We start from the raw sequence: 21,944 nt of genomic DNA, 5'->3' as shown, positions 1-21,944 counted from the left end.
CTTAAACTAAGCTTTACGGTGGTATCGGGTACGCGTAGTACCTGACTGTTCATGACAAGTGATAATTCTCGAGTTAACCGATGCGTATCGCCATAAATTTAACTCTTCATAGGAACATCAGCACAGTCCCGTAGTGCACCTTAACATATCGAATCATTCATTTCAAAGTGGCCAACCTTAGAAACGATAGCGCCACTATGATTTTCTTACTGTAGGGAGCGTCATTGCTTCCGAGTCGTCTCCACTGACTCTATCAAAACACTGAAACGAAAGAGAAAAATATAACAGATGTCTTCGTTTCCTCCAGTTGACTCTGCGTCTCTCTTAGCTCACAAATAACATAGAATCTCTTAGAATTTGCAACATTTAAACTGCCTATAAACATTACCTAAGTAAACTATAGTGTTAGTGACGAATGCTGTCACCATCATCCTCATGTCCTATGCGTATTACGCTTAGCCTATTACCCCTCCTTGCAAAGATTAGTCGAAGTGCTGCTATCTGGTTTTACGTCTCCTTATGTTCCTTAGTCCTGTTGATTTGCGTCATGATTTACAGTAGTCTGTCGTCCTACATCCTACCGACGTGCTGTTTCCATTTCATTCTATATTCTTCTATTATTTTCATTTAGAGCTATTAATCCTATTTCTCCTCCCTGTTCCCGCTCCACTTGGTCTATTTTTTCCTTTTGATTTTTGAATTGGAAAACGATACAATTAATCATCTCATTTGTATAGTGTCTAATTTATTGAAAGTACATTGTGAGAAACTAAATCGGGTGTTTTGATTCTGGGGGTAGAAACGAAAAAGTTTTGCGGTTATCGAACATGCGAACGTACTAGGCATAGCTGTCCGTGCGACAAACACTATTCATTTAAATTCACTTGATTACACTTGTATGATTGTCTTTGTGCTTAACTGACTCTCACACGGTAATCTTAGAGGAAACTGGAGTCCTCTAAAGCAGGATCGTTAGTTGAAATGAGTGGAAACCATGGTAAGAATACTAACTTGCCATTTAGGAGTGTTTTCCAATTAAAGTTACATCTTCTAAAACATTGTTTAGAGCGGAGAGCGAATTTAGGAGCTCTATGTTTTCGTCTTGTTTCTGCATTGCAACAATGGATTTAAATATTTTTTCTTCCCCTGGTATCACATTCTGCATGCGGTGATTTGTTTGTTGAACTACGTCACTTATTGGTGCTAAAGTTGTTCTTCGTTTACATAGTTTTTCTTTAAAAGCGCATATATTTTTTGATGAGCTGTTCCTGTCTTTACAACATTGTACAACTCATGGGCTAAGACGACATAGCCGGGGTGCGGATCGTTGCGATATTTACCGTTTCCAAATTGTATTCTAGAATATTCTAAAATATTTTATAACATTCGACAATATTCGGTAACTTTCGAGAATCTTCTTAAACGTCGAGAACTTTGTTGAACAATCTCATTGTTTCCCTCGAAAAATACCTGATGCGAAATAGAAGATATACTGGTGAGAAGCACTATCTAATGATGACCACTCTAATTACGCGTATCTCCGAAACCACAACAGCTACACCTGCAGAGCCACTATTGCGCACAACGGGGAAACTAAGGATAACACTAGAAACAAAAATCAGAGATTAACGGTGGGTGGTTTTGTAGGTATTGCCAACTTCACACTGTATACTTGGTGTCCCAGGAGGAATGATCAGTATCCAGATATGTAATATTCAGGGATATGACAGGAATGACCTTTCGAAGCAAAAAATTCCAGTAGACACACCCTCTAAAATGCATAACTTAAGAGCTATGAGCATTTCTTCATCTTAGCTACTGTGGAACACACACTTAAGATGTGCCTTTTAGAGCCCATGTTAACTGGACAATTTTTTCTTGTTCTGGTCCGTATTACCTCCTCCCAAAATATGGAAAGCAAGGACAGCGCAGTACAATAAGTGCTCACAGCTGTTAAAGTACGCGTTTTAGAGCCCATGTTTACTAGACTTCTTGCTTCGCATGATCGTTCCTGTAATAATTCGTTTTCGATCTTGTTCTGCGTATTCTGCAACATGTCTTAGAAATCTTACTTCCATACTCTGTATCGACTACTTATTTCTTGTTATTCAGGTTTCGACTTCATACATTGAAACTGGGAGAAACGGTGTTTTGTAAAATTTCAGAAGTTTCTCTTTTCTCACTTTCTCTCTTACTCCCTGTATCTATCTTCAGTTTCAATACTTCAATCATTTACTTGTGATTTCAGTTTCAGTGCTACATTATCAATTGCCCATAATATCGTGGATAAACTTACTGCTGTTTCAAGCTCAAATCTGTCTCACCGTTCGTCCATTTCGACCACTGTAGTTAGCAATCACGCCTATGGGGCACAAGCAGCCTCGTGACAAACTTAACAGTACCAGATGATTATAATTAAAGTGTAGATACACAGGGGGGTAAAGTATGGCTTGTAATTATCGTATGGCAACGAAACTTGGTAGGTATGCTAATGTGTCAATGCGGAACCAATTGTGGCCACCAGATGCAAAACTGGCGTTGTACACCCTATGACATCCACGCTGTCATTTGAAAAGCCTTAGCGTGGGGGAACAGTATGGCTATCGAGAAGAGAGACCATGCGCTGTTAGTGGAACTATTTTATATGAGCGGCAGTAATTACACCACTGCACTGAGAGAATATCACCGACTGAAAGGTCTATGGAGAAGTCCGAAGTCATTAAATGGTTTAAAGAAGATGGTAATATAATTGGAAAGAAGTGGTGATCTTGGTGTGACACCTGGAAGAAGAAGGCATCTTATCACGATGGTAGTTAATGACGAGGTAGTTGTTGCTGTAAGTGACCATGCAGCACATGCCCCAGGTAATATTAGTGTTCGTGCAGTGTCACTTGAATTGTTCACCTTAAGGTCAACGGTGCGGAAAGTTTGGTGGTCCATTTTCCACTGGTACCCGCAGAAGACCCATAAGGAGCAGCAACTGGAACCTCGTGATCCGCAGCAACGTTATGAATTTTCTCTTCGGTTTTTGGCACGGATCGTAGTTGATTACATGTGGCCGGCAATGTTCTATGGAGTGACGAGGCACGTTTTGCACCACAGGTCGTAGTAAATAAACAGAACTACCGAATTTGAGACGCTGTTAAAACGCGTGTTGTGCACGAAGAACTATTGCACTCGCCATGTGTGATTGTGTGATGTGGATTCACAAGCACCTTTATTCTCGATCCATTCTTCTTAGAAGAGAGCGTACCTAGAGAGCCTGTCTGGTACAATTCCTGCTTTAGAAGAGCGCAGATGTGTGGAAAACACTCTTTTCATAAGATGTCGCCCGTTCAGTGAAATATCTGCTTAATGCAACCATCCTCGAACGTGTTATTTCCAGAGATTTTCCAAATGCACGGCCTGCAAGATCACCTGATCTGAATCCACGTGACTTTTGACTCTGGGTACATCTAAAAACAGCCTCACTGTGGACACGGTCGGTCTCTACCTGAGCTAGAGGCCAGTAAACAGGAAAACGTTGCTCAGATTCCACCGCAACTGATGCCAGAAACAGTCGATTACGTCGTTTTACGGATGCAGCATCCCGTCGACGTCTCCGACGATCATACTGGACAAAATATGTAAACGACGGTTAATTATAAAATCAGCATTATGCCTTTCTCACTTGAATGTTTATTTGACATTACAATAGTGCAGCCATAGTCGCAGTACATAAAATTTTTCTTAAAAAAAGGAGTTACATTATCGGTTTCAGCAGACTAGGTTGTCATTTTCAAATGTATAACATCAGTTGGGGAATGTATAATGGGAATTACGACCATACATCAAACAACAATTACGAGAAATAATGAGACCGAGGCAACTGATGTTTTACATTTGAATGTGACGAAGTAGTTCGTTGAAACCGGTAATGTAACCCCCATTTTTTTAGAAAAAAATTATGTACTGTGACTATGCCTGCACTATTGTGGTGTCAAATAAACATTCAAATTGTGTTATGTCGGAATATAGCACCTTTGTCACTTGTTTCACCGTTTCTGCTCACAATGGCTCTGAGCACTTAACTGCTGAGGTCATCAGTCCCCTAGAACTTAGAACTACTTAAATCTAACTAACCTAAGGACATTACACACATCCACGCCCAAGGCAGGATTCGAACCTGTGACCGTAGCGGTCGCGCGGGTCCAAACTGTAGCACCTAGAACCGCTCGGCCACTCCGGCCGGCGTTTCTGCTCACATACCGTTCCTAATCCATTACATGTGGAAGAATTTCTACACGTGTTTTTGCATTCACAGCGTCAGAGTTACACCTAGTGACCAAGATTGGAACTAATTTTCCTTTCAGCATAAATCGGTTCCACATTTACGCATCAGAATATCTACCAAGATTCAGTTCCGTACGATAATTACAGCCCAAACTGGACCTCTGTCGGTAGCTGCACTTTGATTATAACCACCCGGTATAAGTGATCAGCCTAGTTTCCTTTCAGGCAGGTATCGTGGTCATTAATTTTTGCTGTTTAGAGACATTCAAGTATTGACAGAGCAGTAGTGATGAAGACTTTTTTCCAGAACAAAGCCGTCTTGATCACTTAATATAGGTGTAGTTATTCGACGTTTTGGATGCCATCATCAGATCCACCAGAAATTATCACTAGTAAAACAGTGCCAACTGTCATCTATGCTTGACAAGCAACACTGATGGACTTTGTTTTACGAGGTCTACGTTCTAGTTGATCCAAAGATGGCAGACGACTTTGTTCCAAAAAATCCTCAATGTTTGCAGACTCACTTAGGGAAATCATTTCCGTTATGAGTAAGAAGATAAGTGATGAGTATAGGATTTTTGCTTACCTCGTGCGGCAGGTGAATAGAGAAGTTAGGAGGACATGCGTTTAGTAGACAGCGGGTGCGCCCGCCACCGCTTGTGTTACCTGTGAGAGGGCAGGCGCGGCCGTGGTGTACTCACAGAAGCCGGCCCAGAACTCGCCGCGGCTGCGCACGGGGAACAGCAGGATGTTGCCCGACACGTCGTACCGGCCCGTCGTCTCTATGCTGGGCAGCCGCAGGCCCACGTCGATGCGGTACGTCGTCATGTCGGCCCTGCTCCACACACACACCACACACACAGTTAAGGACCAATCTAGCGCTAGTGCCTAATAAAACAGTGCCGCCTGGACCCAATCTGCAACGGGAAGGTGTCGCAGGTGTTCAGGGATAGTTTACTGTAGCGGACCTGTGGCCTCCGGTGGATCGGGACGCAATAGATTTTTGTGTCTGGGACTCACAGTCATGTGAAAACTTTTAAAAAACATAATGGGCATCATGAATTACCTCGAAGAGAATGGTCTATTGAGACACAGTCAAAACGATTTTAGAAAACATCGTTATTGTGAAACAGGACTTGCCTTTACACACGCAAAGTGTTGAGTGCTATCGATTAGGGATTTCTAGATTTACAGAAGGCTTTCGACACTGTACCACACAAGTGGCTTGTAGTGAAATTGCATTCTTACGGAATATCTCCTCAGTTATGTGTCTGGATTCGTGATTTACTGTCAGAACGGTTTTAAAAAAATGGTTCAAATGGCACTGAGCACTATGGGACTTCACATCTGAGGTCATCGGTCCCCTAGATTTAGAACTACTTAAACCTAACTAACCTAAGGACATCACATACATCCATGCCCGAGGCAGGATTCGAACCTGCGACCGTAGCAGCAGCGCGGTTCCGGACTGAAGCGCCTAGAACCGCTCGGCCACAACAGCCGGCTTTACTGTCAGAGGGGTCACAGTTAATAGTAACTAACGAAAAGCCATCGAGTAAAACAGAAGTGATTTCTGGCGTTCCCCAAGGCAGTGTTATAAGCCCTCTGCTGCTCCTTATTTATATAAACGATTTAGGAGACAATCTCGAAATCCATCTTAAGTAGTTTGCAGATGATTCTGTTGTTTATCGTGTGTAAAGTCATCAGAAGATCAAAACAATTTGCAAAACGATTTAGGAAAGATATCTGTATGGCGCGAAAATTGGCAGTTGATGCCAAATCGTGAAAAGTGTGAGGTCATCTACACGAGTGCTAAAAGGAATCCGTTAAACTTCTGTTACGCGATAAATCAGTCAAATCTGAAAGTTGAAAGGAGAGCAGCACGTTTAGTATTATCGCAAAATAGAGGAGAGAGTGCACTGAAACGATACAGGGTTTGGGGTAGTCATCATTAAAACAAAGGCTCTTTTCGTTGTGGCATAATCTTCTCACGAAATTTCAGTCACCAACTTTCTCCTCCAAATTTGACGCCGACTTACATAGGGAGAAACGATCATCATAACAAAATAAGGGAAATCAGAGCTCACACGTAAAGATGCAGGTGTTCGTTTTTAACACGCTCTGTCCGAGACTGGTTCAAAATGGTTCAAATGGCTCTGAGCACTATGGGACTTAACATCTATGGTCATCAGTCCCGAGACTGGAATAACAGAGAATTATTGTGAAGGTGGTTCGATGAACCCTTTCTCAAATACTTAATTGTGATTTCCAAAGCACCCATATAGATGTAGGTGTAGATGACAGCTTTTGAGTGTAAAAATCAGTTTCTTCATCAAGTCTACTGTTAGAATTTCGTCTCGTGGCCATTACCAAGTGCAGTACTTCACTACACGTCAAAATATTTTTTTAAAGTTTTGGCCTGTGCTGAACCACAACTACTCGGTTTGATAATGACATTGCAACAGCGGATTTTATAAGCATAAAGTTTTTACAGTACGTGATGCCCATGCTGCCCTTTTAAAATCCGTTAACAGTAATAATGTAATGATGATTTATTCGAGTTTTTGTTCCTATTACGTTTCTGTCAAAATGCCTTCAGAGCAGTGGAAATGCCTGTAATACGACCACCAAAACGTATTGCAGAAAATACTCAGTAATACAACAACCATGAGACAAAAGACGTACATTTTCATCACCGTGAGTTCAGTCTGTTCTGTCAGCGTCCAGTACGGTAAGTAACAAATGCTGAACTGGTCCCTTACACGTATTGTTCAAAATTTTAACTCCCATGATCACGCCAAAGTGTACAGCGAATATTAACGTACAACTAACGCAAGCGGAACAAGAAATCAGACAAAAAATTGAGGAGTACTTAATGCAAGCTTGAGAATGAAAAGTAAAGTAGGCATTTCTCTTGTCAATTGTAGATGTATGAATAGACGCGACCGGTTCGTTTCCAAATAAGATATAAAGCCTACCGTCGACGTTTACAGTGTGTGCATACAATTTCGATGCAATTTTTTGATGCAATATGGAAACAAAGATAAATGGATGTAATGAATCAAATGATATGCAATTACTCTGCAATGAACCACCGCATACCACAGGTCTGTAATACCACAATACTCAGATAGTATCCCAGAATAATCTCCGAAACTTTGTCAGCGGAGTTCCAGTTCATCCTTCATATAAAAGAAGGCGTGAGTGGCCGGAAGTTCTTCTTAGTGTGTGACCCCTTCATGAAGTAAAAAGAAGATCCACGTCTGGTTTTATGTAGCTGTCAGCATTTATAAAGATCACATTATGCTTGTGTGTTTTTAAAAAATGAAAAATCTGTCTTATGAAGAAAATGAAAGTTTTCTGGCTGTTGACCCAGACGAAGACCATTGGTTTCTTGGTCTAAACGTCATTGACTGTTATTTCTTACATGACGTGGCTTTACAACCAGAAAACGTTTGGTGTAACTACCTCTCAGGACGAAAAGTTTCCCACTCACGTTTTAAAGGCCACTGTCGTTGGCAGCCGTTATCGACAAACTATTGATGTAACTGCTTGCAGCAATATCCAAACACTCTGCTTTTACTTCATGACGTGGATACATAATCAGAAGAATTTTCTTGAATGGACAGGAGCCAGTATCTCTCGGAACTTGCTATGACGATTACTGGTGAACAATGCGTGCAAGGATTAAAGAGAAATTTAGAGTCTATGCTTTAGACACTCGGCGCTTCCGCACATCGACACACATTGCTTAACAAGCCTTCTCATTCAGAGCCATTAATGAAGAAAAGAAAACGTTCAAATATTTTATGGAATGATTTGTCTAAAAGTAAGAAATAAAATAGATTACAGGAACATCTGACACGCTTTTGAATGATGCTGGAAATCATGTACAGCAATATTATCCCAAGTGGTAAAAACTTTACCGCCCGCATCTCGTGGTCGTGCGATAGCGTTCTCGCTTCCCACGCCCGGGTTCTCGGGTTCGATTCCCGGCGGGGTCAGGGATTTTCTCTGCCTCGTGATGGCTGGGTGTTGTGTGCTGTCCTTAGGTTAGTTAGGTTTAAGTAGTTCTAAGTTCTAGGGGACTGATGACCATAGATGTTAAGTCCCATAGTGCTCAGAGCCATTTAAACGTTTAAACAAAAACTTTACCGCTTGGTTTCACATAGCAACAGTATCTCAAAGCCACACAACAGCAGACTTCACGGCTTACAGAATCCACTAGACAAATATCCGCTAGCATTCATTAAAATTCTAAGATTCTAAGTTAAACATTGGGATTTAAATTCTCAATCAGCACCCCATTTGGTGAACAAAATTTGGGGCATCCTTCTTAGGCGCGTCAAATGTTTCTCTAACCTCTTCTATTTTTCTCAATTTTACACAAATCATTTTACGAAAAAATTGACTTTTCTTTTTAAAAAAATTCAACATTTTTTAAAATCTAAATAAGACACTAATGTAACTATGCGCAAAATAGCTATGCCTTGAAGAGATTAAATGTTTACACTTCATTTACACAGATAGCAGTAGCTGTTCGTGAATTTTTTTTTCAAATCTAGACTTCACGCTGGTCAGTCTGATACCCCATTTGTTCCTTCGCACCTTTGTTTCGCTATGAAAATTCAGACAAAGTCAATTGTGTAATTTCCCTCAAACTACTAATTACGTTTTTATCAAACGCTTTGATTATTTTGTAGCAATAAACATTTGCTTTGAAAAGTAGATGCTGGTCAGTTTGATACCTAATGTCTCGATTTCACACTCTACGTTTAACTACGAAAATTCGGACACAAAATTTTCGCTACAATTCCTTATCAGGATTTTCTTAGTTACCCCGACATCTTTCGACCAATTAAATCTTTCTTTGCAAAACTAGATATTACTCTGGTCAATTTGATATCCCATTTGTCAATTTTCCAGTCTTCGTTTGACTATATAAAATCGTACATAAATTCATTATGTAGTTTCTGATGAGTCTTGATTTCGCTTCGCTTAAACATTTGACCAAAAACCAATGGAGCAACTGTTGAATGATCTAAGCTGGTTTAGCTGAGAACATGGCGGCACCACGCAATCAACAGTGCAAAAACAACCATTCCCAGAGGGTACTGCCACCGTAATACACCGCTAGCCACGTCATAACAAAAAGGTACATTGCATAGTAATTTTATTAAACTTAGAACTGAAACATAACAAGGCCACATGAAAAATTTACCGTCTGTGAGGACTTCTTTACATTGTACGCTATGAATTCACACCGTCACACCGTGTGTGGAGAAAGGAGCACAGAAAACACATAGCCACACTCAGAGCAATCGCAATCTGTGTCTGTGTGGATTGTAGTCCTCACGAGCCCGGTCCGAACTTTTAGTCACTGGGAAAGCCAGATGGTGGCACCCGCTGCGCGACACGAGGCCGACAGCGGCTTCCACGTGCTCTTCGATATTCAAGTCACGTAGTACGAAGGACACTCGATTCGCAAGGCATTCTCTTTGTCACCAGTGTCGCGCTAGTGTGGACGATTACATGAGTTAAGACTCTGTCTATGAAACTGGATCCGTGGCCTACTCCACCTCGGAAACGTCGAATAAGTCACTTAGTTGTATAGATAAAATGCTTTCCCTGTGACCAACTGTGTTGTGGAAATATCGCTTGGATGAAGTAACTTAGGGGTTTCTAGGAACTGAACAAAAGCTCGGTTTATGGGCGGACAGGGAGATAAATCACTTTTTTCGTCCTCAAAGGTACCAGCATATATTTTAAGAGAATTAGGGAAAGTATGAAAAAAATCTAAATCTGGGTACAGGAAATACATTCGCAGTTGCGAATACGAACGACATCAAGTATGTAAGGGATCAACGACACTGAAAATTTGTTCCGAACCGGGAATCGAACCTGGATTTCCCACTTTACGAGAGCGGTCGCCTTAACTGCTTCGGTTATCTTTGCACGACCTACGGCGAGACCCAAACTTCCATGTGTCGTCGTTCCTGTATCACAACCTGTACTCTTACATACTATGTAGATCTCTTACAGGTGAGGGGAAGTTGCTGCCTGGTATCGGCGGATAAGTATGATATTACAGTGCCAGAGTTGTTAAGAGGAACAATGTAATGTTCCTTCGCGTTCATGCATGTCCGAACAACGCAAGCACTGCAATATCGTGGATCTGGATTGCTGAACGGGCGCTTTAACCGTCGTCCTCCCGATTGCGAGGACAGTGTTTCGCCATGTTCACCTCACTCTAAGTGTCGACTGAAGGTCTCGCATTCATCGCTATGTCTATTGTGACAGAGTCAACATGTTCTGAGCAATTGTCAGCTTCCAGTATCTACTGAGTGTGCTGACATGTTGACAGTTCTTACTTCGTCACTGTGGGTCCGCTCATTGCAGTGAACAGTAATTTATCTACGGGAACTGTTCTGTCCCATTGTAATTGTGCCTAATCACAATGTCCAACATAGCCTGTAATTTGGCAAAGTGGCGAGAGGGTATCAACGTAACGTGTAGGGCTTCAGATTATACACCTCGAAACTGTGAACTCATCATGCGATGTTTCTGGAAGACACATGGATAGCGGATGGATTATCTAGGTTATAAACTATTTACGCAAGAATAGTGTACAATTTCCTTTTCTTCAGGTGGGCTACGTACTAATTGTCTCAAAGGTACCATTCCCATGTAGTCGTCTAATAAAAAGTGCCTCCAATCGTGAGCACACCAGCTACTCTTCGATACTCACAATCATTTTGGTAATCATTTTGGCACTCTCCCACTGTCCGCAAAACAGCTGATTACTTTGGTCTTCGACAGTCTCCGGGGGTGTCGTAGACTACTAACTGCACCTGGCTGAATTTCCTCGGTACTGTTGGAGCGTTTAGCGCTCGTGGACATCGCCGTTACTATTCACGCATGTGTTATATATTGCTGAAATGCAGTTATCAGTCTGTCACTACGGTTATTTCATGGCAGTTATCAGAGTAAGTCAAAATTCTGTTCGTCAGTGGCTTGATGATATGTGCGCTACAAAGCCTCCACTGAGTGACGGATAACTGATGTCTTGTGAATGATGCTACAACTGACCCGCTGTGGACACTGTCTTAACATGGCTCAGTCTGTGCGGTTGCTCGAGACCTCAGTGTGCCCTGGAAAGAGTCGTTAGAATACAATAGCACCGCCACTCGAGCCTACCATTCAACCTACACATCGATGAGACAAAGGCGAGAATAGAATAAAGTTGCAAGATTGGCGTTAAAATTGTGGATAACTCTACTCAGTGAGAGGGGGAAGAATTACGCTACTTCTAGAATGGAATGAACAGTTTAATAAGCACACATTATGGATTGATAGTAGACGGAAGAAACACGAAAAGTAATGAGGAGTAGAAGAAATTAACGATAAGCGTAACAAAGTTGGTGATCTCGGAGTTAACGGAGGCGAGGAGTTCCGTTATCTTGGAAGCAAAATAACACGTGATGGATAAACAAGGAGGATGTAAGAAGCACACTAGCACAGCCAGATCGGGCATTCCAGGCCAATAGAAGTCTATTGGTCTCAAACGTAGATCTTAATTTGAGGAAGCAATTTCTGAAAATGTACATTAGCACAACATTGCATGGTAGTGAAGTATGGACTGTGGGAACACCGGGAAAGAAGAGAATCGAAGCATTTGAGAATTGGTGATATGGTGGGATGTTGAAAATTTGGTGGACTGAGAAGATGAGATAGGAGGACGCTTCGCAGAATCGGTGAAGAAATGATCATATGGAAAACACTGACAAGAAGAAGCGACAGGATGGTAAGACATATGGTTAGACATCAAGTAATCACCTCCATGGTACCAAGGGGGCTGTGGAGGGTAAACATTGTGAGGCAAGACAAGAGGCTGGAATACATACAACAAGTAATTGAGGACGTAGTGTGCAGCTGCTATTCTGAAATGAAGAGGTTGCTACAAAAGAGGAATTAGTGACGGTCCTCATCGAATCAGTCAGAAGATAGAGGGAAGAAAGCACTACCAGAGCAAAACCATCTTATGGCTGCCTGAGTGCACCGGTCTGTATTATTCAAGCAAGCAGGCTGGGTTCTTCAGGGACGACATTATCCCACCGAGATTCACCGTTACGAGTATGACTAAACATTCACTCCATTCAAGATGCTGAAATATTCGAGTGTGGCTTCTCTTGAACATGACCTGAGACAGCTAACAAGAGCTGTCCAGATCAACTGGCCAGGAAAGCTAACATGAGATTATCGTTTAGCTGTCAGGGGAATCTGACATGCACTGTAGTTTAGTAGGATTGATAAAAAGGGTAGCAGTAACTCCTGTCTTGGGTTTCCGAAGTAGCTCATATTTTATAACATAGGAGATGTACACAAATGGATTATCATACTGCTCGCGGGTTTGGTTGTTTCAAGTTCACTGTCAGATATTGGTTCAAATGGCTCCAAGCACTATGGGACTTAACAACTGAGGTCATCAGTCCCCTAGACTTGGAGCTACTTAGACCTAACTAACCTAAGGACATCACACACATCCATGCCCGAGGCAGGATTCCAACCTGCGACCGTAGCAGACTGAAGCGCCTAGAACCGTTCGGCCACAACGGTCGGCACCGTCAGATATTGGTTCGGCGCAAACTACACGAGGTCATGCCTGTTGGATGTTAATAAACCTATCCTCCTCCTGCTTCTGGCAGGATGTACTGTTACGACTTGAGACTATGGATTGAGCATAGTCTTAAATTTGATTCTGGCTGTATGAAGAACCTTACTATGTAATTGGCATTAAAGAAGTTCAGTGTGCTATGTAGTTGAATATTGTGATTAAGATAAAATACGAAGAGAAGAAGTACTAGAAAGGATACTTTAGTAAAGAACTCTAGATAAAATGTCAATCAGTGTGGGTGTGCTGCATTTCTTCGGTTTAGAATGCTCTACAAATTGTTTATTAGCACAAAAAGTGTAGTTAGATGAAGGGACGAGTTAATATGACGTGTTGAGGGATCCGGAAACAGTTAATTTCGCAGTAGAAAAAAATAAAAGAAAGGACGCTTAAGGTTTACATACCGTCGTTAAAAATGGAAAGTGATCTGTAGTGTCTTTTTGGAAGGAAATATTCGGGAATTTGCCCTAATCAGTTTATGAGAAACACGGAAAACATAAATCAGGGCGGTCAGACGATGTTCTGGATCCCGTTCCTTCTACCTGAGAGTTAACCACTGAATCTTATCGGTAGAAAAACTAGTAGCGGCTAAAATTACAAGGCTAAAAAAATTTGAATATTAAATCAGATTTCAGAAATCTTTAGGAGTATCTGATATATGCAGATAAAAAAATTGATAAAAGGTAGAAAGAAATGACAGAGCATATGGGAAGGTATCCTATGTGATCTAAAATTTCCTGGTGAATCACTGCAGACTCGCTATATAGTCTCGCTATGTGTCTCTTTGAGGAACACTAAACAAGGAGACTGGAGCGAGCTCTAACGGAGAATGACTGTAGGAGAGCATACGTAAGACAATCCGTCAGGCAGATGTCACTGTAATTGCCTGTGCATACATACGACGTTATTTTGAAATGTAAATGTCTGGGGAGCAGTTACTTTTCTAGATCTATTAAAATAACTGGAAGGAATTGCTGAATCTTAAATGCACACTGCATAATAGCCAGAATATTGCTGTGAAAGAACATACACTGAATCGCCAAAGAAACAGTTGTAGGCATGCGTATTCAAATACAGAGATATGTAACCAGGCAGAATACGGCGCTGTGGTCGGCAACGCCTATATGACATCAAGTGCCTCGGAGTTGTCAGATCGGTTACTGCCGTTACAATGGCAGGTTGTTAAGAGTTAAGTGAGCTTGAACGTGGTGTTATAGTCGGCGCACGTGCGATGGGACACAGCATCTTCGAGGCAGCGATGAAGTGGGGATTTTCCCGTGCGACTAGTTCACGAGTGTACCGTGAATATCATGAATCCAGTAAAACATCAAATCTCTGACATCGCTGCGGCCGGAAAAATATCGTGCAAGAACGGGACCGAGAATCGTTTAACATGACAGAAGTGCTATCCTTCCGCAAATTGCTGCAGGTTTCAGTGCTGGGCCATCAACAAGTGTCAGAGTGCGAACCATTCAACGTAACATCACCGATATGGGCTTTTTGAGCCGAAGGCCCACACGTGTACCTTTGATGACTGCACGATACAAAGCTTCACGCCTCGCCTGGACCTGTATCCGTCAACACTGACACTGGACTGTTGGTGGCGGGAAACATGTTGCCTGGTCGGACGAGTCTGGTGTCAAATTGTATCGAGTGGATCGACGTGTACGGGTATGGAAATAACTTCATGAATCGATGGACCCTGCATGTCAACAGGAGACTGTTCCAGGTGGTGGAGGCTTTCGTATGTAGTGGCCCGTGTGCGGTTGTGGTGATATGTGACCCCTGATACGTCTAGATACGACTCTGATAGGTGACACATGCGTAAGTATCCTGTCTGATCACCTGCATCCATTCATGTTCATTGTGCATTCCGAAGAACTTGGACATTTCCAGCAGGACAATGCTACAACGCATTCGTTCAGAATTCCTACAGAACTGCTCCAGGAACACTCTGATGAGTTTAAACGCTTCCGCTGGCCACCAGACACCTCAGACATGAATATTATTGAGCGTAATTGGGATGCCTTGCAACGTGCTGTTCAGAAGAGATATGCAACCCTTCGTACTCTTACGCATTTATGGCCAGCCCTGTGGGGTTTCATTGTGTCAGTTCCCTCCGGCACTACACTCCTGGAAATTGAAATAAGAACACCGTGAATTCATTGTCCCAGGAAGGGGAAACTTTATTGACACATTCCTGGGGTCGGATACATCACATGATCACACTGACTGAACCACAGGCACATAGACACAGGCAACAGAGCATGCACAATGTCGGCACTAGTACAGTGTATATCCACCTTTCGCAGCAATGCAGGCTGCTATTCTCCCATGGAGACGATCGTAGAGATGCTGGATGTAGTCCTGTGGAACGGCTTGCCATGCCATTTCCACCTGGCGCCTCAGTTGGACCAGCGTTCGTGCTGGACGTGCAGACCGCGTGAGACGACGCTTCGTCCTGTCCCAAACATGCTCAATGGGGGACAGATCCGGAGATCTTGCTGGCCAGGGTAGTGGACTTACACTATCTAGAGCACGTTGGGTGGCACGGGATACATGCGGACGTGCATTGTCCTGTTGGAACAACAAGTTCCCTTGCCGGCCTAGGAATGGTAGAACGATGGGTTCGATGACGGTTTGGATGTACCGTGCACTATTCAGTGTCCCCTCGACGATCACCAGTGGTGTACGGCCAGTGTAGGAGATCGCTCCCCACACCATGATGCCGGGTGTTGGCCCTGTGTGCCTCGGTCGTATGCAGTCCTGATTGTGGCGCTCACCTGCACGGCGCCAAACACGCATACGACCATCATTGGCACCAAGGCAGAAGCGACTCTCATCGCTGAAGACGACACGTCTCCATTCGTCCCTCCATTCACGCCTGTCGCGACACCACTGGAGGCGGGCTGCACGATGTTGGGGCGTGAGCGGAAGACGGCCTAACGGTGTGCGGGACCGTAGCCCAGCTTCATGGGGACGGTTGCGAATGGTCCTCGCCGATACCCCAGGAGCAACAGTGTCCCTAATTTGCTGGGAAGTGGCGGTGCGGTCCCCTACGGCACTGCGTAGGATCCTACGGTCTTGGCGTGCATCCGTGCGTCGCTGCGGTCCGGTCCCAGGTCGACGGGCACGTGCACCTTCCGCCGACCACTGGCGACAACATCGATGTACTGTGGAGACCTCACGCCCCACGTGTTATGCAATTCGGCGGTACGTCCACCCGGCCTCCCGCATGCCCACTATACGCCCTCGCTCAAAGTCCGTCAACTGTACATACGGTTCACGTCCACGCTGTCGCGGCATGCTACCAGTGTTAAAGAGTGCGATGGAGCTCCGTATGCCACGGCAAACTGGCTGACACTGACGGCGGCGGTGCACAAATGCTGCGCAGCTAGCGCCATTCGACGGCCAACACCGCGGTTCCTGGTGTGTCCGCTGTGCCGTGCGTGTGATCATTGCTTGTACAGCCCTCTCGCAGTGTCCGGAGCAAGTATGGTGGGTCTGACACACCGGTGTCAATGTGTTCTTTTTTCCATTTCCAGGAGTGTACTTCTGACATTAGTTGAGTCCATATCACGTCGTGTCGCGGCACATCTGCGTGCTCACGGGGGCCCTACACTATATTAGGCAAGTGTACCAGGTTCTTTGGCTCTTTAGAGTATAATAATGTCGCTGCAAAGATAGTAATATGCATTCTGTGGTCTGGCCTGATAAGTGTAACGATGAAATAGGGCGTCGGTTGCCTGCCATGTCAATACAGGAGAAAAAGAGCTGGCAACGACTTTCATGAAAATTGCAATTATTTGTTTTTGATTGCAGTGACAAGAACGCGTTGTGCAGCATTCAAACAAATGTGAATACTGTGATCGTGAGTGTCCGGGGAGTTTCGGCCAGATGGCTGGCTGGTGAGTACCGCTAGAAGTGCCGGTGTGGAAAGAGACGTACTTGACGGCGGAGACGGTGTAGTTGCTGGCGCCGACGATGGTGACGTTGTGGAAGGCGGCGCGCACCCTGACCGCGCCGTTGCCGTTCTCCATGGAGAGCCGCGGGATCACCAGCGGCTCGATCGTGGGCACCGCCAGCTCCGGGATACCTGCGGGCAGCGAGACACGCGCTGGAGAGCTGGGCGCTGACTGCAGCCACATACCTTACACACCAAGACCACAGTCGCTATCTACGGGCCGCCTATTTCTATTGAAGTAATATATAATTACTTAAATAAAAGCTTTTTAATATAACACGTTTTTAAGAAGGAGTAAAAGGTATAAAAGAATTTCCCCTAGCTCCAAACAGATTCCTAACCCCACAGAGATGATCCTGAAAATTTATGCTTGTGAGTTTTTAATAGCTATGAAACTATTTGTAGAATTAAAACCCAAAACATGGGGAACAAACAACAGATAATGGCAAGGAGGTGAACTATGCGTGGGCTCCAAGTTTTCCTTTTTAAATTCCACAAGTATTTGTACAGCTATTAAAAATTCACAAGCACAAATTTTCACGACTATATGTATGAGACTAGGAATGTGTATGTGTTTAATAAGTCACAGCTGCAAAATACTAACACGAATTCTTTACAGACAAATGGAAAAACTGGTAGAAGCCGACCTCGGTGAAGATCAGTTTGGATTCCGTAGAAATGTTGGAACACATGAGGCAATACTGACCCTACGACTTACCTTAGAAGAAAGATTAAGGAAAGGCAAACCTACGTTTCTAGCATTTGTAGACTTAGAGAAAGCTTTTGACAATGTTGACAGGAACACTCTCTTTCAAATTCCGGGATAAAACACAGGGAGCGAATGGCTATTTACAATTTGTACAGAAAGCAGATGGCAGTTATAAGAGTCAAGGGACATGAAAGGGAAGCAGTAGTTGTGAAGGGAGTGAGACAGGGTTGTAGCCTCTTCCCAATGTTATTCAATCTGTATATTGAGCAAGCAGTAAAGGAAACAAAAGAAAAGTTCGGAGTAGGTATTAAAATCCATGGAGAAGAAATAAAAACTTTGAGGTTCGCCGATGACATTGTAATTCTGTCAGAGACAGCAAAGGACTTGGAAGAGCAGTTGAACGGAATGGACATTTTCTTGAAAGGAGGATATAAGATGAACATCAACAAAAGCAAAACGGGGATAATGGAATGTAGTCGAATGCTGAGTCGCGTGATGCTGAGGGAATTAGATTAGGAAATGAGACACTTAAAGTAGTAAAGGAGTTTTGCTATTTGGGGAGCAAAATAACTGGTGTTAGTCGAAGTAGAGATAGGATATAAATTGTAGACTGGCAATGACAAGGAAAGCGTCTCTGAAGAAGCGAAATTTGTTAACATCGAGTATTGATTTGAGTGTCTGGAAGTCGTTTCTGAAAGTATTTGTATGGAGTGTAGCCATGTATGGAAGTGAAACACGGACGATAAATAGTTTGGACAAGAAGAGAATAGAAGCTTTCGAAATGTGGTGCTACAGAAGAATGCTGAAGATTAGATGGGTAGATCATATAACTAATGAGGAGGTATTGAATAGTATTGGGGAGAAGAGGAGTTTGTGGCACAACTTGACTAGAAGAAGGGATCTGTTGGTAGGACATGTTCTGAGGCTTCAAGGAATCACCAATTTAGTACTGGAGGGCAGCGTGGAGGGTAAAAATCGTAGAGGGAGACCAAGAGATGAATACACTAAGCAGATTCAGAAGGATGTAGGCTGCAGTAGGTACTGCGAGATGAAGAAGCTTGCACAGGATAGAGTAGCATGGAGAGCTGCATGAAACCAGTCTCAGGACTGAAGACCACAACGACAACAACAATGGGGCTAGGAGAAATGTTTTTGTACCATTTAGTCCGTTTCATAAACATGTTGTATTAAAAAACTAAATTCAATAAAAAGAAGATATTTTAAGGGCCGGTGTGCTACCTTTCTGTCAGCAATGATGTCGTTGTCCATCAGGTCTGTCATATGTCTATGGAAGAAAAGAGTCCCTGGCAGTGAGATCAAACGAAACCAAGTCCGTAATGTGCAGTTTCGGCTATGCAGACAACAGAGAACTCAATTATTATGCATGACTCCCTCTCTGTTGTAGTTATCCACCACTTTCAGGTTCTCATGGCCACACTGCAGACACTTAAGTTTTCACTGTGATAAGTTGGTACCAATCAGTTTATCGAATGAAGAAATGAATATAGTAAGTATCATAGTGCTGTGTATGACGTTGGACGTAGATTGTTAAGCTGAATTTTGTTCTCAGGGTGACTGACAACCCGTTCTTATTCTATGTTATGAGCATGTCATATTTGCGCGACTTTTTGTTTCATTGTACGTCCCGTCATTGGCCTTTTTGGTAGAAGTGCGTTTTAAACGAAGTGCTACGTTACCGGCATTTATTCTGTACTTGGGAGTCCGTATGTGTGCGTTTGTATGCCTCTGAGAGAGTACGTGCCGTTTTGGTTAATACTAAAAGACACCAGTGACTCTAATTTTTGAAGATGTGTATAACAGAAAACCAGATTCCAGAAAGATAGCGCATACATTGGTCTAGCACCTTTTTATCCTTTCTGTTGCCTTAGTAGCGATATCCGAACTCTACTCATTGAAAAATCCTCAAGGAGAAGCAATCTTGTCCTATAAAGGTCGCGATTTTCTTCCCCATTCTACCTGGATATCGTTCCGTCGTACCTGATCCAACTTTATTTTATATCGTTAGAGGCATGTAAATCAAATATGAGTATTCCTCATCGAGGTCAAAACACGCGAGATGAACATTCGCACTTATTAGACTGGATTGGTGTGATCGATGTTCGGATAAATGAAGCGTCATTGTGAGGCTTTCGCCACGTACAGGGCACGTCTGTACTCCAGTCATTCGTGTGTGGAGCTGCCGCTTGGAAGACAGTAGGACGTAGCTGCAAAAGGGTACGTGACCACGACATCTTACCACTCCATGGAGTTACAGCCATCGTGTCTACACCTTTATTTCCTTAACATGAGGTTCATATTCGTTTCAGTGTTCCAATAATTGCGCAAATAACCACATTACTTAGCACCCAAAACCAATAATCACTACCACGAACAGATGTGTGGCTTTCCACTCAATTGTAGAGAAAGTCAAGAAACGTCGCATAAAGGTGGGTGTCAGTAGGGTAGCTAACTTATCTGAGGACACTGTGCGTGGGGCAGAAAAAATTATGATCTATTGGGTCCAGTGGCCCGCAACCAACGTGACCACTCTCTGATGTCCTGAAGAACGTCTCTCCGGTATATTTCATCCCTTCAGACTGCTTTAATCTACATTTACATCTATATCCAGTTGCGTGTTCTACGAGCCACTGTAGAATACATGGTAACAATATCGTCGATTTTCTGTTCCATTCCACTCGCATACTGAGCGAGGATGAAAATGACAATGTGTTTTTGTACGTCCACCAATCTCTTTTATTCTCAACATCCCTCAAAGAAATATTCGGCAGCTGCAGCTTCTTCGAATACAGTTTCTCTAAACTTACCCGACAAATTTTACCCAATGCGGTTTCGCGAAAACTGCGTCGTCTTTCTTCCAAGGATTCTGTTTTAGGCTCCCTCAGCATATCTGTTACACTTTCATAAAGGCTCTGTCTGTCTGTTACAATTCTAGCAGCGTGGGTCGAAATTCTTTCGATGTATTGCGACGATACCTAAGTTTTCTGCCAGTTTAGTGGTCTTCAGAACAGCATCCCATACGAGCAAATCAGTTGTGTCTTTATCTGTCGTTACTGGTACTTTCGGTACTGAGGTTATGCACGGCTCTGTTTAAAAATAGTAGCTTGGTGTAGTCATAAGATAGAGACGTGCACGTCTGCATTCATGCCCCGCAGCTTATTCGCTGCAAATAATAACCTATAGCTGTGATCCTACAGTCAAATAGTCTATGCACTGTTTAGTACACAGTTAATGAAGTACACAGAAATACAAAATAAAAATTAAATGAGTAATTTATTAACAAGTGTTCTATTCTAATGTCTGTAATTTATGTAGATGGTAGATCTCAAATAAACGACATTCGGTTTAAACACAGACAGAAAATACCCTTACCGAATGCAGCAGAGTTATGTTGAGAGCGTTAAGAGAATGGTAGCAAAAGCCCCAAACTAAGTAATCATCAAAGATATGCAAAAACTAAGTTCATATTGTAACCAAAGAACACAAAATATTTACCAGCTCCAAAAAGTTCATAGTTCAACGTAATGATTTAAAAATTAACACGCAATACAAAGAAGAGTAACTCATACTCTGTTTATCCACAGAGCGGAAATACAAGCTGAAAAATTTAGAGTCATACTCTTGAACACGATCAGACCTCTTGAAATACAGAGCCTCTTCAGAAGCTACTGTATCATAGTGGTCTAGAACCAAACCACTCAGTGATCGAATACCACTAGTTAGCACAGACAGATCTGCCTCCTTTTAGAAGTGCCCTCAGCCGTTCCCTTGAGCTATTCCCTCGAAAAAGTCCCTATCTCCACTTGACTCCCGTAGTGTGCCCCTGCTGTCTGCTTTTCCATTGGATGAAGGCTGTCCCTATCAAGAACACATCGCTCTTATTTTCTACAGACATCATTTGATTCAACTCGACCAGTTCCCTCACTAAACTATCGTCTTACAACAATATTTAAATAACGAAATGTTATAAACATTCGGTCTCACTCAGACCATTCACAATAAACGTAAACAAAAATTTGTTTCTAAATAAATAATCCAGTGCAACTGCAATAATGATAAATGACAACAGACTGTCGTTAAATATTGTTTAAACAATTGTCTAAACCTGCTTTTCAGAAGCACCTGGCATTCTTTTACAAAGGTGGTGTCAGCTAACACATGTGTCTGACCACTTTTTTAGTTACCATGATTTTCTACTATCAATTGCAATTAATATTGAAATAAAGTTACCATCAAAATGGTAAACTGTTCATTTAATAAATACACAAGTATGACAAAATGTGAGGTGTTCATGCTGTATTCATTTT

General features: G+C 42.8%; 1 protein-coding gene and 1 long non-coding RNA gene across 2 annotated transcripts in view; one reads left to right on the top strand and one right to left on the bottom strand.

The window, feature by feature from the left end:
* LOC126161846 (uncharacterized) overlaps positions 1-16,867 on the top strand; it is a 45,525-nt gene extending 28,658 nt beyond the window's left edge. Inside the window, exon 3 of the long non-coding RNA XR_007534966.1 lies at positions 16,769-16,867. This is a non-coding gene — a long non-coding RNA (uncharacterized LOC126161846). The remainder of the gene's footprint in view (positions 1-16,768) is intronic.
* Positions 1-21,944, bottom strand: part of LOC126161844 (circadian clock-controlled protein daywake-like) — a 124,494-nt gene that overhangs the window by 9,513 nt on the left and 93,037 nt on the right. The window contains exons 3-4 of the mRNA XM_049917949.1: positions 16,895-17,042; positions 4,977-5,110 (exon numbers count right to left, since the gene is read on the bottom strand). Of these exons, the coding sequence (XP_049773906.1) occupies positions 4,977-5,110; positions 16,895-17,042 (282 nt within the window). The remainder of the gene's footprint in view (positions 1-4,976; positions 5,111-16,894; positions 17,043-21,944) is intronic.

This window comes from Schistocerca cancellata, chromosome 2 (genome assembly GCF_023864275.1).
Source record: "Schistocerca cancellata isolate TAMUIC-IGC-003103 chromosome 2, iqSchCanc2.1, whole genome shotgun sequence".
Classification (NCBI taxonomy): Eukaryota; Metazoa; Arthropoda; class Insecta; order Orthoptera; family Acrididae; genus Schistocerca; species Schistocerca cancellata.
This window is presented reverse-complemented; position numbering and strand designations above follow the sequence as displayed.